Here is a 17,869-nt window from a genome sequence, read left to right on the forward strand (position 1 = left end):
ATGACCGCGCCTTTATTGGTAATAATTTTAAAAAAACTTACAGCTTCTAGTACAACTATTTCTTCAAAGATTGTTTACTCAATTGAATTCCAGATGATAAAGATCAATTTTAGAATGGTGACTAGTGTTATCTGTACCCACTAAATTTGCATTCAATCATTTTTTGGCTTTGCATGCATTTTGAAGCAATATTTAAACACTAATAAAATACCATTATTTATATTTAGATTAATTGTAACAACATTTCAGATACTAGTTAATGAAATAATTTTTTTTGTCTTCGTTGTTGCTTCTTCTACAGAAAAAAAAAATCATTCAGTATTTTCCATATCGCAATATTTGTTATTATTTTTAATGGGTAATATAAGAAAAATTCAAATATTAACCTTAAATCAAAAATTAAAATCCATAAACATAAGTTGAGCTTGAATCGCACTGATCTCAATTTTAGTTCAGTCATAATAATATGAAATGTTGTCAGATTAATTCTTTGTTGTTGTTGTTCATTATGGCACTTTCCATGGACAAGCTCGCTGACGAAGTCACCAATTTTAAGCCAAGGGAGCGTTTCTTGTTTTAGTAGCGCCAACTAGGGCTAAGAGTGCGTCTTAGCTACTCACGCATCACTCATTTGCTTGCACAACCACTTTTTACAGGGGGGCACATTCACACATCTCACAGATAGAACAGATGAGCAACCATTCCCGAACCGAGACTCGAACCCAGGAAGCCCAGATCACGGGGAAGACGATTAATTCTTTAATACTGTTCATTATAATCAGCTTCTTCTTAGTTTTTCATTTTTAATTATTAAATTGTATAATCTTTCAAAATGAACTAAATCGGTACATTTGTTTCAAAATTTAAAACCACTAAAGCAGGAAAATTAATTACGGTATAACTGCAATACAATGTACAAGCGCAGGTTGATTATCGAAAAGGACACTTTTAATCTACTCCGCATTATCTAGTTTTTGAAGATTCTAGTACAATTCCAAATACCGAAAACAAAAGACAGCACAGCTGCTTACATTCCAAGGTTGTAACTTTACAAAAAAAAAAAAAAAAAAAAAGTGTACAAAACAAGATATTTCTACGCATTTATTTTAACACATGCAATATGTATCCAAAAATGGAATAAATACTAAGTGCAAATATGACTCGCAAATGAAACGGTGATAAATAAAAATAAGAAAAATCGGAGAAGTCTTTTTTTATTACTATTTATTTATTTAAAACTATGTGCAAAATCGCTTTTCCAAAACTTTGCTTTCCATATTTCTAACATAATGAGCAGAGTATACAGAAATATAACCTCAGGCAAAGGAATTCGAAAGTATTTGAAACAAAAGTATTCACTTATCTTCAAACATCAGAAGGAAAATTTACTGGCACGATAAATTATTTGGGAAATGCTTTTCCTATTTTTTTTTATTTTTATTTTATCTTTTTAAATCAAAACAAATACTCACTGTTGGCTTTTCTTGTTTCCCTATTTGTAAGTTAGGAGAGAAAAACTTATTTAATATTTCCCTCTCTTTCGAGAATAAAATAAATATATCAAAGTATTTTAAGAGTCCATTTCACGTTGAGCAAATCTTTTGAACACAGGGAAAGGTTTATGTGTTGAGTATTTTGATAATATTAGCAGAGCCGTTGAAAAGATATCTTGCGCACCTAAAGGTTTAAAAATCCTGCTCCCCAAAACAAAGTAAAATTCACGCGACCTTAGGCAAATGAAATTTAAGTTTTTCTAGACGAGGAAAATGTTATATGCCTCTTACCAATACGCATGCTCACAAATTCATATAAAGAAACATAGCACAGCAAAATATAAAGAAATTTGATGTAAAAGATATATTTGTTTTAAATAAACCCTCCTTTATTTGAATAGTTTAAAAAGGAAAAACAAATTTCAGCAATATTCATTCATATATATTTTATAGCATCAATAACTCATTAGCGCAATCAATAATACAGTTATAGTTAAATATACAGGGTGTTCATTAATTATTGTCGGAGTTTCCGTACCTCATAACTTTCGAATAAAAAAATATTAAGCAAAAACCGATTACGTATTCGCAAATTACAACTCAAAGAATTTTATTAATGACATTAAAGTGTAAAGCTTGCACAATTTGCACTTTGTGGGCATTCAGCTGAAGGCGATTATGTATTCGTAAATTACAACTCAAAGATTTTTACGTGGCAACAATGCGAAGAGGGGGACCAATCCCATAGCCTCCGAGATCACCAGATATAACACCGCTGGACTTCTTTCTGTGGGGGTTTGTCAAGAACATTGTGTACAAGACCCCTGTGCCCTCCCTTGATGAATTGAAGCGCAGAATTGTTACTGCGATCCAAAATGTTACCCCACAAATGCTGGAGAACACTTGGAGGGAAATTGAATTTCTTCTCGATGTGTTACAAGCCACGAAGGGCAGCCATGTGCAAATTCATTAATCTTTTTAATATCATTAATAAAATTCTTTGAGTTGTAATTTACGAATACATAATCGCCTTCAGCTGAATGCCTACAAAGTGCAAATTGTGCAAGCTTTACACTTTAATATCATTAATAAAATTCTTTGAGTTGTAATTTACGAATACGTAATCGGTTTTTGCGTAATATTTTTTATTCGAAAGTTATGAGGTACGGAAACCCCTACAATAATTAATGAACACCCTATATATGATGAATGGAAGTCCGAGGAACAAATTACAGTTTCGTTTGATGGATAAATGTCCCAGTCTTGTGATGCCCCTAAGTTCACCTAATTGTAAAACTGTCCTAAAGTTTCAATTTATTTTGAAAGTAATAAGGCCATGATAACCTGATGAGAAATGAGGATTCAAAACCTGATTCCATCAAAGATTCGTGGTATATGGAGGAAATTTGGTGAATATGGTGAATGTGATGAACTCGTGGCATATGGTGAAATATGCCGTGAAACATAGATCTATCCACTAGTAAAGAATGAAGTTTGATCAAGAGACAGAAGCTCAGATATTATCCTCAACGTATAACTAACTAAAGCTCAAAATTACACACAAGGGACACAAAATATTTCTCGTAAAACATTAAAAACAGGTCGTTAATCTATCTAAACTTAAACCTAGATAAATGAGACAATGCAGATGGACAGCACTGCGTTCGTATATTCTATGCAAGATGATTCAAAATTTAACATACAAACTGTTAATAAAGTTAAAAAATAGAAAAATAATCTACAATCACATATTTATGATGAAAAACGTTATCCAGATTTACAGAAAATGCACGGATGCAGAATTGATAAGCCAATAATGGATGAAAACTCTTTATTTTGCGATATTTTATTAGGAGTGTGTATGCCTAGTTTCTCAGAAAAACAAAAACCTTTAAATGAGATATCGGAGGGAGATATATCTTTCTGTTTTATCAATGGAAAGCATTTCTTTCGGTGAATTGAAGGCTATAGTGGATAAGAAGAATGAGTCGTCAGGCACTCGGTTGCCCACCCAACTCGAAGTACGCGCCTGATTACACCGATTTCGAAACTCCTCAACCGCAAACAGGAAGAATCAGCCCTAATTTTTCTTTGAACCAACGCCACGCGAGTATGCTAACAATCTATTAGTTTTCTAATTGTGTTAGATACTACGTATCATTTGGAATACAGCGACGTTAATACTGAGAAACAGTGAAGTTTTTGGAATGTGTATTACGACGTTTTCTTAAAATCCCTCAATCTTTATTTTTCAAGAATTTTTAAAGCTCTTCTTTAATGCTTCGATTTAAATGAGTTTGGTGAATAAAATAAAATGAGCTTCAGAAATTTCGAAGTAAGTAATTAAAGACTAAGAATTGGTCATTTCATAGAATTTTATTGCATTGAAAGGATGACTTTCAGAACTGTTTATTCAAGTACAACTGTGGGGGAGGGGGAGAAAAAGAAAAAAGAAGCCCCGATTTTAATATTTTGAGCTTTCGACATAAACTATAGGAAGAAAATAGAGTTATATTCCAAAGTCTAATTATTATCAGCTGTAAAATCATCTACAAATTTCACGTTAGCATTTTTAACCTCCCCTCCCCCCGCAGGTCAAAAAGTTTGTAAAATAGTATTTTCATAAATTCTTCATTTCTTTTTTTAATAAGTCAATATTTGAGGTATCTTTCTCCAGAAAGGCATCAAGTTAGTATACCTAGTTCAAAGATATGTGAATCAGACACATCCCTTTACACGTTGAAAATGAATAGAGATTTCGAAAAACCAAATTTTGATTTGGCTATACTACGGAAAGGGAGATTATAGTGAGATATAAATTTAAAAAGATACACTTCGATAGAAACTTTATTGAATAGTGAAATATTTATTTAACTCTGTTTTCATATTCTCTGTGATGCGGAAGTTGCGATATTTTTTTTAAATTCATTTAATTCTCTCTTTCCTAAGATCATTCAAATTCAGATACCTTAAAATACAGGAATGCCCGAGTTTCTCTTTCAAAGATAAGAAAAATTCCCTACTCTGCCCTTAAAACTGCCGGAACAGTCTGTGTTCCTGAAGGATGATATATAAAAGAGGAATTCGCTTTGATGTTTATTAAGTAAATGTATGCTCAGGCATAGTTTGAATTTTCACCGAAAACCTCTATTCGCCCTACCCTATCTAGGCAAGCGTCTCAAATGAACAAAGCACGAACCTTTTTCCAATTTACATTTGCATGCTTTATAGTTCCAAATATCTGCGCAAACCAAAACCAAAGCACGTTTTTGTTAAATTTTTCTATTTTGTATTTTGTTTCTTGTATCTTGTATAAGCATTTGCCTTTTGTTTTTATAATTTTTGGATCAGGCAAAATGAAAAGCTTAAAGTTTGTGAGACATTGCTTTTACAAATTGCCTTTTGAAACTCTTATTCTAATATTTAAAGTTATTAATATCTATTCATAAAATCATTTGAATTGGGGTTCATTTTAATGAAAAAACGACATAAAAATATTACATTTTATAGTTATAAATGAGCTTTTTAATGAAAAATACTTAATGGGACTATATGCAAGAAACGAGATTAATCATTATCAAGTTCTCCGTTATACTCATTCAAAAGTATCATTTGAAATTGCGTACTTTGGGTGCAGAATGCATGCAAACTAGAGAAATAGGACTTGGTCGCCATTTTTCATTGTTTGGATATAGTGATATTCGCTAGCGGGTGAAATTATAAAGGCGCCAAGGGCAGATTCTCACCCAGAAAGAAAAAAATCGTAATTTTCATCATCTTGATGTCATTATATTTGGAAGAAAAAAAAGAAAAGGAGAATTTCAGTCATATTAAGTTTTTTTTTTTTACAGACTTAACTGTAAGTTTTTCGTCACTTTAAAACTCAAGTATTAAGAGTTTGTACCATTTTAGTACTGTGTCAAACTCTTTTCATGCACGAATTTGTAATATACAAAACAATTACAAAAATACAAAAAAAAAAAAAAAATGGCATTTTGAAAATTGAAGAATTGAAATCAGCTCAAACGAAACACCATCGCATACAAAAGAAATGCCTTAAAATAATGATAAAAATAATGAAATAATTACTGATGATTTGAATAATTTAAATAATAGTTTATTTTACCAGTATTATTTCTTTTATGAAAGATGCTCGTATTTTCAACACAAATTTATTACCCGGAACAGTTACAGTTTTAAAAATCTACCTAGGTTGTATTACGGAGGCCAATATTGAATCAATATGTCTAGATCAAGTCGAAATGTACTTTACATTAGATGAAGACCGTCAAAATATTGGATTGTTCTACATTAAACTGATGATTGTAGCAATTTATATATATATATATATATTATTTTCATATCTTTCGTTATTTTTTTCAAACAAGTTTAAACAGAAAAGCAAAATAGACTATTTCGAGCGATATTATGACATAATATAAACTCGGTAACTCGTATAACTATAGTTTCAGAATAACTTTGTTTCAGATAAGTAAATCAGTTATCGAATTTTTACAATGTTATTCTTTTTGTCCCCTTCAATATTAATCACTCTGTATAGTTAAATAAAAGTTTTACAGTAATTGAATAATTATTTCGATATGTGTGGAATCACTGTAATAAACTCGAATCATCATAAGAAATGTTAATGAAGCTCTTAAATTAAAACTGCAATAATTTAAAAAATATTTTTAAATATATATCAAAACATATTAGTACTTGTAAAAAATTCAAATTCGAACAGTTTTTCAAATATTCGCTGTTATTTCAAAAGCTGTATGTCAAATTGGTCAAAACATGAGGTTATGTAAATTGCAGCTGCTTTTAAACTGTTGTATGTGATCAGAAGATAAAATTCAAATTACTGATGAAAAATCAAATGACATACTCCACTAATATCCAACTACTGCACCAAAATGTCTTACGTAGTCCAAGTGTGTGTGTGCGCGTGTGCTTTACATAGAGCATTTTGACTTATAACTTTGACGAAATGACTCCGTTATAGTCCAATCCATTTTTTTTTTTTTTGTATAAAATATTCTGCGTTGGTCTATCTGATAAAGCCTGACCGTATTTTCGTGTCAATTCTTAGGTATTTCGGCAGTTTTTGATATGTCAGATCAAACTGGAGCAAGTAAATACACACACAAAGAACATATTTTTAAAGTTAAAAGACTTTAATTACTTTACGAGAAAACGAAGATCATAGCTTTTTTTTCTTCTGAGTTCATTGGAGATCTATGTGAGGACACAACTCAGCAGTCAATGAATTAAAATTAGATTTATTGAAAAATTCAATTATATGAATATTTACAAATGTAGCTTGTTACTAGGTTATCTATGAGGTATTACATCGAATCAATATTCTTCCGACATCTTAAAGTATAGTAATATTTATCTGCCATCACGAAGTATTACTCCTTAAATGAGAGTAGATAAATTCCTAAGTTCTGAACGGGACAATCTCCTCAGCATTTCTAGAAAAGTGTGTAGTCTTGTTTTCTTTAGAAGAGGGAAGAGCGAAAGAGTGCTACTTTTATTTAGATCTGATATTAGTATCGCCGTCTCACATCTATGCAAAGCAATAAAGGTTTCTGATTTATTGTATTTTCATACTTTTTTTTCCAAACAAATGCCTCGGATTAATATTCAGATTTAAACAGATAATGCATTTTCATGTTGAATGCGGGCTTCTTAAAACATGACACAACAAAACTTTAACTGCATGGCTTAGCTCCATGTCATCAGTTTCTAGCATCGATTTCACAAGTGAGATTGGAGCTACATACCTAAAGGGTTGCAGTGCTTAGCAGGTTGCTCACATCTTCATAGGCGATGTGAATCCTGCAGTGCAGTCAGGAGGGATTATATCTCCGACTAAATACTTGAGTGTTCTTTACAGCCGATTGTCACGTGAAGGTTTTTTTACTTAGTTGTGTTCAAAGTTGACTATTCGGTAAATTTTTTATGTATCCCTTAAATGTATCATGTATTTATTCCTATTCAAGTAGAGCATGGTTATATCGATTTGGAACAATGCTGAATAATTGCTCATTAGAAAAACCGTCTTATACTTAAATTTTGCATTACTATATATAATTTCTCTTTGTTACAAAAATATAAATGAGAAAAATTCCGATGAAAAATTTGTTAAAACTTTCCTGCCAAAGACCATTTTCTATTTTTAAGTAGGCAATTGTCTCTTTTTGTGTAAAATTGTCAGTTATTTTTATCTATAAATTTTATTCCTTTTTAATTCTGTTCATCCTCATTATTAGATGCTTTCTTCTATATAAGATTGAATGGAATAATTAAAATACAATTTTTACATAGTCTGCATTATGAGAGTTAATATTTCTTTAATGATTGAATTATTAGCTAGGTTTTGTATTGAGTACTTATACTACAAAAACGAAATATATATATATATATATATATATATATATATATATATATATATATATATATATATATATATATATATATATATATATATATATATATATATATTAAAATTAAGAATTTCTTCTTCTTGTTCTTGGGATTGATCATATTTGCTACCCAGATCTCATACATGTTATATATTTCCAAATAGCAAATGTTTCTGTCTAAAAAAATTATAATGCTTTTAACTCAGTCTGTTTATGTCTTCTTTTAAGACATTTGCATACGATTATGCATACCAATTTTTTGTGTGTTTAAGTTCATAGTAAATTTATATTTTTTATATCTTATAATAAATTCATTAGCTGAACATTCTGTTAAATCTTTCTTCTAGAATGTTAGCAGAATACCGTTCTTTTTTGTCAGAAGAAATCAGTTTTTGACTTAAGAGATGTATAATAACTTCGTTTATTAGGAAGCTCAATATTTAAAGAAAATGAATAAATATTTTTCCTAAAACATTTAATAATAGAGAACTCAAGTTTAGTGAGATTTCCGACTTTATGAGATATAAATATATTTAAGGATGATACAAGTATATGTTCTGCGGAACTGCAGGACCCCTAGATTTTTCAAGTATAATAAAATTTAATTTCTACGAAACATTGAAATATATCATAAAGAATCTATCGCACTTTTCTTATTTTGATTTAAAACATGTAAAATTCCTTTGAAACATTTTTAGAAGAGCGAAAATCCTTCTCTTCGTTCATCATTGACATTGTGTATCATCATTCATCATTGCCATTGAAGCTCGAACGTGTCCGAGGATTAGTTGTTATCAGAATTTTCGGAGCCACGTTTCATTACGTTCTGCTTATTTCGTACTCTATAATTTGTAATATTTCTTCATTCGATGTACAGTCAATTGGTTTGTTAAATTGTACAACAGAATATAATTCGGATTTTATTCTGAGTGAATAAAAATCGATTTGATTAAAATTCACACGATCACTTATTAAAGTTTGGCTATTGCTTTACTGTAAAGAATAGAACCTGTTGGGGAAGTCGTATGTATCAAGAAATAGTAAAATGATATTGCTAATATTTCATCTGAGGAAAGAATTAAAAAAAAAATAACAAGCATGAATATGGAAAAAAAATTTTTCACGGTAAACGAAGGATTATCTTCGAAGGATTAAAAAGTATTCTTGTAATAATAAATAATCGTGTTTTTAACGAATTTTAACTGTAACTCGAAAATTTTCAATTAATAAATTAAGTTGGTATTTCTGCTTAGAAAAAGTAATTGTTGAGCGAGGATTGGTTTTATCGTTTCGATTTTATATTAAAAATGGCAATAAAAAGTGACATAAACGATCTAAGTTTTCAATGCCCCATCTCCGAACACTGTCGCCCATGACATCTACATCCCCTTTTGTCCCCCTCGATGTCACGCCACTGAAGGGCGGTGGAGGAAGGCTTTGAAACTCACACTCTCCTGAAATTTGGCTTTTATACAAGTGTGATTGTCAAGAAAAGCTCAGAAATTTTAATGCACAACCAAAACTCTTCTTTTCTAAGGACTTGATATTTCCGTTTTATTGACAAATTCTTGTTTTTTATAGTCTTTAACCCTTCTATGACTTTATTGTAAATATTCCCGTATAATTCACTGAACAATTATTACTCTAAAAATAAAAGCAAAAAAAGAATTAACCAAAAAAAAAAAAGGAATTGTAGATTTTAAACGAATGAATAATCCATAATTAGAAACTTTAATAAATAAAAGGAAATTATTTTGTATTATGCGAGTTCCCTTCGCCTTTTGATTGTTCCGAGGGAATTCTTCGTAAGACGGTTTTATATATGCAATCTGAAACTAACTTTTATCTTGAAAGTTATTTTTATAGTCGTAAATCACATAGAATTTAAGTAGAGTAGAAGATGTATTTTATCTATCTTTGTAGCATTTAAAATTATCTCTCAATTATTTTTACAATGGCCTGATTAGATTTTTAAATGAGAATAGTTCTTTGATTTTGGCAATCAATTCTCTACGAGTTTTATTATTGCCGATTATTTATTGTCAGCTTTTCTACCAACTGGATTTTCAGCTGTGTACAGGTGAATGGAGTTTGCTATCTTCTTTCAAGGATTCATTTAACCGTGTCGCCATCTATGAACGGAAATTCAGAACTAAAATCGGTGTGTAAGTTAGTTTAAATAATAAAATATTTTAGGCAGATTATAAAATTTTAAAAAATCACATTCTTCTGAATTCACATTTCGACTCATTATTTTTTAAATCATCCACTAACAAATAAACATTTCAAAAAGGTGAACAATTTTTTATAATTATGTTTTTTTAATATATTACTTCCAAGTAAACATCATGCAAACTTTATCTTAAAGAACCTGTTTAAATTTTAGAATTTATACAATATTTTATAGACACCTTAGTTTATTTAATATAAGGTAATATCTACCATTTAATGCCCTTAAAATTTATTTGTTTGGTAACTCAAAACTTTAATAGTTTTAAAATATAGTAATTTTTACGCTTGTTGGAGATTTTACAATGCAAAAATCGCTGCTGAAGTCAAAAGCATTGATGCAACAATTCTTCACTCTTTTTTCCTAGGTTTTTGAAGACTGATTTTTTGAAAATATATTGCAAACTTCTATTATGTAGAAGATGAAAATTCCTTTTCGAGTAATAAAGGTATCTCGCTTGAAATCTCTTTGGAATTGTTAAAAACATAATATCTTTGCCTCGAGCTAACGCTAGGAAATCCTAATCGATGTTTCATTGCTACGGCTACTATATTTTGAATTTATGAAATGTATTGTATACCTCACTGCTATGATAAACACTGTTTATTTTCATAATAAAGCTTCCCTAATTCCAAAGGCAACATTTGTACTTCTACGTAGTAATGCAAATTTTGCCTTCAGGTTCAGCACATTATATTAATACTATTTCCATTATTGCGTTACCAATAGTGAAAAGAAGGAATACAATGAAATGCTAGAAAAAATCCTGATATTGGATCTTACGGTATATGATTACTGATTTTAATTATTCTATTACAGATTTCTTTTGTCAATCATTCTTATTTTCAAATCATTACGATTCAATTCTCTATTAAATATTTTCAAAGAAAACCTTTGGAATTCAAATGTTTATAGTAATAAAAATGTTAATCAAGTTTAAATAGTCCGAGGGAAACAAATTTTAAATTACAGACTGCTGAAAACCTTAAAAATAATTTTCTCTTCCGCATTAGTGCATATTTTCTCTAAACTTAATAGATTGCAAATGTCAAAATGATGCATTTACATATAGGGAGACATTTTGTCATATGGAATGTACAGTTCTCTTATATTTGTGGTACGAGAAAAATTACGGACAAAAGGATACAAAACGTAAGAAGAAAAAAAATCAATAGTACAGAGAGAACAAGACGAGATTGCTGACAACTTATTCGCTTGTTAAATAACATTTATTAACAAGAGAGAATTGGTTGTTCATTCGAAACCAAGAAAAAATAAATAAAATTGGGACCTGAACAAGAAGGAATGACAAATTTTTGGTTATAAAATGTCTTATCTTTCATAAAATGAAGATTGTAAACGAAGAGTAAAATGAGAAAATTAAATATTCAAATCCGTTAACTAAAAGGCTTACAAATTTGGACCTACACCACAGATTGATTATCATATGTCTCATGACAAGCTGAGCAAAATACTCACCATATGATAATATATTGCCAATATAATTTCGGAACAAAAACTAAATAGTTCATTTCCCTCAATACTAACATTACGTTTTTATTTTATCTCGGAGGTCCAATCTCAATGCTAAAAAAATGATCTAAGAACATTACTTTGCAAATATCTATATCCTAACGGAATAAATTATTGATTTTAGTCCTACAGGTCGTTATTTTCGTAACTAAAGAATTAATTTGAAATTAATTTGAGAAATTTTTTTCTGTTCAAAAGAGGAAACATTTTTTTTCTTGGTCAGAAATTTTTTTGGCAACAATAATTTGTTTCGACTTTTCGGCTCTTTTCGATTCAATTCAAGGACTCCAGATTTTTATTTAGGTTTTCCAAATTGCAATACAAAACATGTGGCGGTCTCTGCGGCTTAACCTTCCTAAATCAAAAGTAAGCTATGTGGATTTAATTTGTTATGTAACGTATTTGATAAATCATGTATCGACAACTTTTATGTGAACCTGCATGGCAAATATAGTTATTTCTTCTGGAATGTTATCTCGAAAACATCGAAGTCTCATTTATGAAATAGGTTATTTTTATATAAAAGCATTTGATCTCTTTTTGCTTTAATATGTGTGAATAGAGGGCTCGTCAATTTCTTTTTCTTTTTTTACTGCTAAGTGGATGAATATTTTATGTAGTTGTCCAATCTTTTAAGGTAACCGGCCATGGTACCACATAAATATTATTTAACATCCTGCTAAATAGTTCAGATATCAGCTAATGAAACTGATCTTGAACCTGCGTCTTCTACAGAATACTTATTGTTATCTTCAAAGATCAATGAAATGATACAACATTGAAATTTTCATTTAGTGAAGAAATTTGCTGCAAGAAAGATTTTCAAGTTCAAATGGTAGGAAAAACAAATGATGTTGTGAGTTAAAATACTATTTATTATTCAATAAGTTGACTTGAATTTGTATTTACTGATTACAGTGTAAGTAGCAATGCATGCAGTTAGCTTCTATGGTGTAAAAGTTATAAAGGATAATATGTGTACATTGTAGAGCAAACTTTTGAATACATCACTTTAATTTCAAAAATAATTTGTTTTATGAAAAAGATATTTAGTAGTATAATGGAAGTAATGTAATTTGTTCTTAAAATTATTTAGGATTTTACAGAAACGTTAAAAGGAACATATAGGATTTTCTGAAATAAACATGAGCTTGAATCGCCAAAAAGGTTCTATGTGATAAAGATGATATAAGATGTTATTAGAAATTAGTCCATGTTTGAATTCATATATAAATCATATAACCTATTTGTGAATACCTAGTTTATCATAGGTGTTTATATAGAAAGTAGAACAGCATATACCACTTTATTCAGGAGCAAGTCAATCCTAATCTTTGGAATTCATTTAAGTTAGAATTTGAGAAGCTGGTGAATTTTCATTTGAGTAAATTGAAGTTTTATGAAGGAGCAAAGGAACTAATAGTCCAACTAAATTACAACAAGTTTTCAATTTGAAAATTTTCTGAAATTCCTCTTTTTTTCTTATAAAAGAGACCTGCTATTTTATCCTTTATTGAATTTGAGGATGATCTGAAAAAGAAAAACAATTCAATGTCAGGATTTGAACTCTCAAAGTAAAACTACTGTATCTAGCTTACATTGTTTTAAATTGGTTACTAGGTTCCAATAAGCTTCACAAGCCTCTTCAAAATTCTGAATAATTTTTATCTTATTCCTTGTGTTCCAAAAAAGGGTCTAATAAAAGATGTTATGTCCCATGACCATTTTGATTGGCTATTTCTACTATCTGTTGTTCTCTGGTGCATTGCACAGTTTTCAGCCCAGCATTCTAAAAATATGATACTGGAATATTATTATCTAAATTTCTGAAAAATTTAATCTTGTATCTTTTTGCTTTTTAAACATCATAGGAAAACTCAGGTATTTAATGATACTATTGCTATCCTTTTGAAGAATAACATTGCTAAATTACTAGTACTCTAGTATCATTTATTTGATTTAATATTTATAAAATTGCATTTTGTAGATATTTGGTTCATGTTTCTAAAACTTCTATTCCTATTACTTTTGCTTATTATAATATTAAATAATCTCTTTTTAGTGAATAATACTAATAATTCATTCTTGAAATTAAAAAAAAAATTGAAAATTTATTGTTCAATTTCTTTAAAAAATATATTGTTGTGAGGATTATATTTCTTTCCATTGGTTTAGTTATTCTAATAAAAAATTAATTTGATTGATAATAATGTGAAATATTTTTTAAATGGTTGTATATTTCCAAATATAAGCAACCAAGGGTGCATTTTTTCTTCAAAGATTAAGGCCTGTATATAAGCTGAAATAAAAATTAAAAAACAAAAATTCTTCATGTCATTCAAATATGTCATTATGAGGGTGAAAATATCATGAAGCCATCATAAAATGAGTGGAGTATTTTCCAATCAAGTCACTGTAAAATAAAAAGCCAGATACTAATAATGATTTTAATTTCCTTTTTAATTGTTACTTTTATGCGTGAATCATATACAGTATTCTGGGTTTTTTTTTGTTTATGTGTATATGTTTTGTTATTTTTCTAGTATTAAATTTCATTAACATCATTTGTTCATTTTGCCAGAGGCATAACGAATCGGCAATGATGAAGAATTTTGGAAAAATAACATATTTTCACAAAATTTTCATTTTAACAAAACTAATTTCATTAAATTAAATTTAAGAAATAAGAAGTATAGAAATAAAAAATGCTATATCTGGCAATATTTAGCAATTTATTGCTTGTATAGTATTTTTTGCGAGACTAAATAATCTGCATAAAATGTCACCCTCATAATTTAGCTATAGCAAAAGTCATGAAAATTCTCAGCTTACTTGGAAAAGTATAATATATTTTATTCATTTATTTATTTCTATGATGTACATATAAAGCAGAATTGCTTTAAAATTTTGTTAATTTTTATGAATATTTTAAGAGAAATGGAAATATTATATTTTTATGATTTGAGCAGTATTAAATTTAAGTAACTGTTTGAAAAATTGGCATAACTACTTGATTATGATAATATTTTCGGTATTGTGTCTGAGAAAAGTCTTTAATTTCTTGAAGTTTTGAGTAATGATAATTTTGAAATTCAGTATTGATTTCAAGATTTGAAAGAAGATTTCAGAATTTAATTCATCTAGTTCAATTTTGTGTTTGTCTTTACATATCAGGAAATGGGATGATAGTAAATGGTAATTGAGTTATAATATTGTTTTTGATTACATTTATGATACTTTTTTAAAATGCTGATTTTAAATTTCATTATTCTACCATTAGAACTGCGATAAATAATGGTGTAACTGAAGGGTAAATAAGGTACTTAGGATATGTTGAAGTTAATTAAGTTTAGAAAAAAATATACAGACAAAACTGCTATCGAAAACTACTCATTTGGTGGTGGTCATGGTAGATTTAACATTAAATATACTGCAATGCAAAGAATATTCTATTTCCTTTATTTATTTTTTTTATTTTATTCTTAATTTTTGAAGCAAAGTTTTTTAGTCATCCCATATTTTTAAAGCTTCGAAGTTCCTTTAGAAATGTGATGGAAATAGAAATTTTGTAGTATATGCGTAGTAAATTGTAAAAATATTATTTAAATTTAAGCATGGTGACATAGCATTTCATTTTTAATTTTGTAATGTGTGTTTTGTATGTTAATTTTGGAACATTGTTTCTCATATATGTGCTACAGCATTTTTAAATAAATAATTAAATTTTATTTTAGTTTATTTTAAATGAATTTTTGTATTATTTTCACAGATTATTTCACATTTTCAGTATTTGCACAAAGAACTTAATCTTTAGATATTTTAAATGTTACTGTATTTTAATTATGCTTCTTCGTATTGGCATTATCAATATTTTTCTGAATATTTATCTCAGAAACTTAAATATTATTATTAAAATAACTTTTAAGGCTTTTTTCCTTTCTCATATTTGTATGATCTTAGTATACAAACATTTACTGTTTTGCCACTAGGTACCTGAAATTCCCTTTCTTTTATATGATATTAATCAATCTCAATTTTATGATAAATACTGCTTCTGTCTTCATTAAGTTGCTTTCTTTAGATTAAATTCTATATACTCAAAATATGGATGTAGAAATTTTTTTAGATAAAGCAGTTTTTTCAGCATTAAGCTCTTAAATTTCTATGTCTACTTTTCTGTTTATTGCACCAAGAATGCATTATATTTTGTTGACTTAAACAGTTTTTTTTTTCTTAGGTTTCTTCACACTTAAAAAAGCTAAAACGTCCTTATTCAAGCTCATCCTCAAGGTAAATATTTTGCAGTAATTAAAAAAAAAAAAACTAATTTAAATCTTGTTTATAAAATAAATTGTTTTTATAAATAATATCAAGAAAAGAAATTTATTTTTTACTGTATAAGTGTATATGAGAATCTTTTTTGAGAGTAATAAATGAATACAGCTGAATGCAACTTAAACACAGAACTAAGGACAAAATCTGCAACTTACAAAATTTTTTGATTTAAGAAACCTGAAATTTAATTTTCATGAGCATAACAAGCGCTATTGTTTTGATGATGAAGTTTAATGTTAATAATTTGACATTGTGCTAAATCTTAATTTTCACAGCATTGTTTGACTTTTTGTAACATTTATCTTTAAATGATCATTGTTAAAACTTCTTGTGCTGTTTGTTCATGTTATGTATGTAATGGTAGATGTAATGAATTGGTGATTATATAAATTACTGATGATTATTCATAATCACTGCATTAATCACATTTAATGTAACATATAAGTTTAAGAGCATTAATTTTATGAAACTAAATATCCTCTTTTTTAGAAATTCAAACTGTTTTGAAAGTCCCTATCAAAGTTTATATTTTTAGTGACTATTTTGCTATATATTTTAAAGACAAATTTTGGCATTGAAATATAGTCATTTTCATGTGTGTTGTCTGTATTAATTTATTAATAACTATCAATTAATGTAAGGTACTTTCTTTCTGTCAATAGTTGTACAGTGATATTAATACTGCTGTAAACTTGTCTGAATGGAATGCAAAAATTTTTTCCGTTTCTCCTAGAAAACGGCCCTTAATCAGCTATAGTAGAAGAACAATGGTTTACATTACTCCCCACCACCAATAAAAAAGCCAGTGCCATAAATTAAGAATAATTGATTAGATGACTATGAAAAAAGGGCACTGAAAGTAGTTTTTAGCTGTCTTAAATGAATATATTATTGCATGTATTATTCCTTTAGAATGAAAGATGACCTGTGGCAGAGTGTTTACAGTGACTTAGCATTTCACTGAAATATTGTAATACCTTTTTAAATTTTCTAGTGGCCAGTTATTTTGAATGCAATAGTATATTTGAAACTGTAAGGAAAAATCATTCTTGGATTTGTAAAGAATTATTTCCTTATGAATTGAGCATGAAAAATGAACAAAATAGATTTAGGTGCTTAGGAAGTTAAACAGAACTGTGAAATATTTGAAGAATTTTCTATAACCTATAATGTCTGGTTACTTCGAACTATTAAGAGGTATGAAAATACTGGGATTTTGTTAAATTTGCCAAGTATATTAAAATGTCCATTTGGTGCTTAAAGAATATCATTTTTATAATTTCCACACATTCATTTGAAGTTTTAAATGTAATCTTCTTGGTACAGAACTTCTAACCATTTTTCTTTCTCGTACATGAAATGTAGGAAGAATTGCAGTCATTAAAAAATTTCAACCTCAGGATTTTCCATGTTTTAGATTCTCCAGAGCTATGATAATAATAATAAAGAAAACAATTTTGGTTTTGTCTTCTAGCCAAAACAACAATGAGCTTGGTGGATGAAATTTTGTATGTGATATGTAGACTAAAATATTGAATTTAAAAATTTCAAAGAGGGAAATGTTTGAAATTTAGCATTTTATTTTATGATTAAAATTTTAGATCTGTATCAAAGTTTGAGCAAAGTCTGTCAATAGGTTGACTGTCAGTCTAAATTTTCTTTTGTATGTGAATGTGGTAACTCAAAAATGCAATGACTTTTATTACTGAAATTTGGTTGGTGGTCTTGTGACCAAACAGATATTTTTAAAATTTTAATGTAATTGGTTCAAAGTATGATGCCTAAAATCCACTTTCTGTGTTCTCTATTCTACAACAAAGGGCAAAAGATGCCACATTGTTTCAATA

General features: G+C 28.5%; 1 protein-coding gene across 2 annotated transcripts in view; it reads left to right on the forward strand.

Moving 5' to 3' along the window:
- Window positions 1-11,929: 11,929 nt before the first annotated feature.
- Window positions 11,930-17,869, forward strand: part of LOC129958615 (MICOS complex subunit Mic60-like) — a 30,265-nt gene continuing 24,325 nt past the window's right edge. For both annotated transcript variants that reach the window (XM_056071213.1, XM_056071214.1), the window contains exons 1-2: window positions 11,930-12,053; window positions 15,925-15,977. In XM_056071213.1, the coding sequence (XP_055927188.1) occupies window positions 12,015-12,053; window positions 15,925-15,977 (92 nt within the window). In that variant the 5' untranslated portion in view covers window positions 11,930-12,014. The remainder of the gene's footprint in view (window positions 12,054-15,924; window positions 15,978-17,869) is intronic.

This window comes from Argiope bruennichi, chromosome X1 (genome assembly GCF_947563725.1).
Source record: "Argiope bruennichi chromosome X1, qqArgBrue1.1, whole genome shotgun sequence".
Taxonomy (NCBI): Eukaryota; Metazoa; Arthropoda; class Arachnida; order Araneae; family Araneidae; genus Argiope; species Argiope bruennichi.